Below are 2,211 nucleotides of genomic sequence, written 5' to 3' on the forward strand. Positions count from 1 at the left end.
TGTATGTATGTATGTATGTATGTATGTATGTATGTATGTATGTATGTATGTATGTATGTATGTATGTATGTATGTATGTATGTATGTACGTATGTATGTATGTATGTATGTATGTATGTATGTACGTATGTATGTATGTATGTATGTATGTATGTATGTATGTATGTATGTATGTATGTATGTATGTATGTATGTATGTATGCATGTATCCCGTAAGATACATACTTACCTTGAGATTACCATTACGAAACAATAACTTACCTATAGATCATGAACTGCCCCAGAGCGATACAGATGAAGAGAAAGAAGTTGAAAACGATGAAGACGAGAAAGGAGAACTGCCAACCAGGTGTCTTCTCACTGGTCAAAGGAAGCCCCAGGCACATCCCACTAGTGGAGTAGATGACCCAGTGATCAAACGGAGGTAGGAGTGGCAGGAGAGCGATGGTCAAGCCTATCAGCTGTGGTGGGGGGAGGGGGAGGGGGGATATGAGATTAAATTAATGAAATTGATAGGAGAATAGAGGGGCAAAGAGTAAGTCATGCAATAAGGAACGCTTTCTACATCAAGGAGCAAATCATAGAATAAAGAACGCTTGCTTTCTACGTCAAAAAGAGAGTCCTGGAAAAAGGAAAGCTGTCTACGTCAAAAAGGAAGTAGTGGAATAAGGGACGCTTCCTACGTCAAGGAGCAAATCATAGTTTACGGAACGCTTTCAATAGTCAAAGAGCAAGTCATAGAAAAAGGAAAGCTTTTTACGTCAAAAAAGTAAGTAATAGAATAAGGAAAGCTGTCTACGTCAAAAAGTAATAGAATAAGGAACGCTTTCTACGACAATGAATGGAGAGGAAATGAGAATGGTGGAGAGGAAAGGACCTGAGATCAGATCGAGAAAATAAAAAAAGATGTGCTAAGATGAGACGAGACGAGATGAGATTAGATGAAGAGAGTCTGAGTTGAGATGAGCAGGTAGCAGATGAGCTGTGATGATATGAGACGATATTAGTTAGATAAGTTGAAGTGAGATTTTGTTGTTTTAGTCATAAGAGTTGTACGGCAATTTCAACAAAATAAGGTCATATAAGTGCCGAAGATTAGAGGCGTTACAAGAGAGTAACAAACACAAAAAAGAAAGAGAAGAGATCAAGACGACTGATGTATAATAGAAAAGAAGGAGCAAACCACACCAGATCACCCACCAACCACCCGCTGAGGTGAGATTAGATGAAATCAGTTTGAGATAAGATTAGCGGAGTTGACATGAGATAACAGGGGAGGAGAATAAAAATAAGAGGAGTTCCCATCTGAATAGCGTGATGTGTCATGAGATAAGATGTGAAGACATGTCGCTACCTCAGAAGTACAAAATTCTATTTGCTCACTACTTATTTTTTGAGAAATTTGAAGTCATTTTTTTTTTTCACAAGTCAAACTTTTTCGAATGCAATTCTCTGAATATCCTGATAACGACTCTGGGTGGTCTGACAATACGTGTTTGAAAGAGCTGAGAGAGTATCAGCTTTCTGACCTCATGGTTTAAGTAACTCACAACGGGGCAAAACTGTCCGTTACAACTATGTAATTCTGAGGTAGCGATTTAGTGGCGACATTTCGTCACCTTAGAATTACACATTTCTATCTGACTTTTTGGGCCGTTTTTGGTTACCAAGACCATGGCGTCAGAAACCAAATGTTCTATCAGCTCTATAACAATCGTAAAAATAATCGGAGCCGTTATCAAGATATTAAAAGAATTGCATTCGAAAAAACTTGACTTATTGTGAAACTTAAAAGTTTGACGCCAAATTTCTCAAAACTATGCATGAGAAGATAAAATTTTGTAATTCCGAGTTACGGATTTAATGAAGAAATAAAAAACGAGATGACATGAGATCAGGCAAAGAAAGAGGGCGGGGGGTTGAAAGAGAGAAATAACATTAACATGGCACTATGATATACGTTGAGTTGGTGTGAGATTTGGATGTCCTATGGTGTTCACATGACGTCACACAACATCACATAGGCAATTAGCACACCTGGACTACTATTTAAAGGATCTATGAACTATTGACGCCATAGAGAAATGGGAAGCTATTAAGTCAAAGAGTAATAATGATGATGATGACAATAATAATTATTATAATATGATTGTAATAATAATAATATAGTAATAATCGTAATAATAATGATAATAGTATTGATTGAGTATC

At 37.0% G+C, this 2,211-nt stretch overlaps 1 protein-coding gene across 1 annotated transcript in view; it reads right to left on the bottom strand.

Annotated features, from left to right (window-relative positions):
• LOC118477179 (G-protein coupled receptor GRL101-like) overlaps nucleotides 1–2,211 on the bottom strand; it is a gene marked incomplete in the record, with an annotated part of 10,216 nt that overhangs the window by 5,312 nt on the left and 2,693 nt on the right. The window contains 1 exon segment of the mRNA XM_035971280.1: nucleotides 262–461. Coding sequence (XP_035827173.1) covers nucleotides 262–461 — 200 coding nt within the window.

The sequence above is a fragment of the Aplysia californica genome, unplaced genomic scaffold (assembly GCF_000002075.1).
Source record: "Aplysia californica isolate F4 #8 unplaced genomic scaffold, AplCal3.0 scaffold00411, whole genome shotgun sequence".
Lineage (NCBI taxonomy): Eukaryota > Metazoa > Mollusca > Gastropoda > Aplysiida > Aplysiidae > Aplysia > Aplysia californica.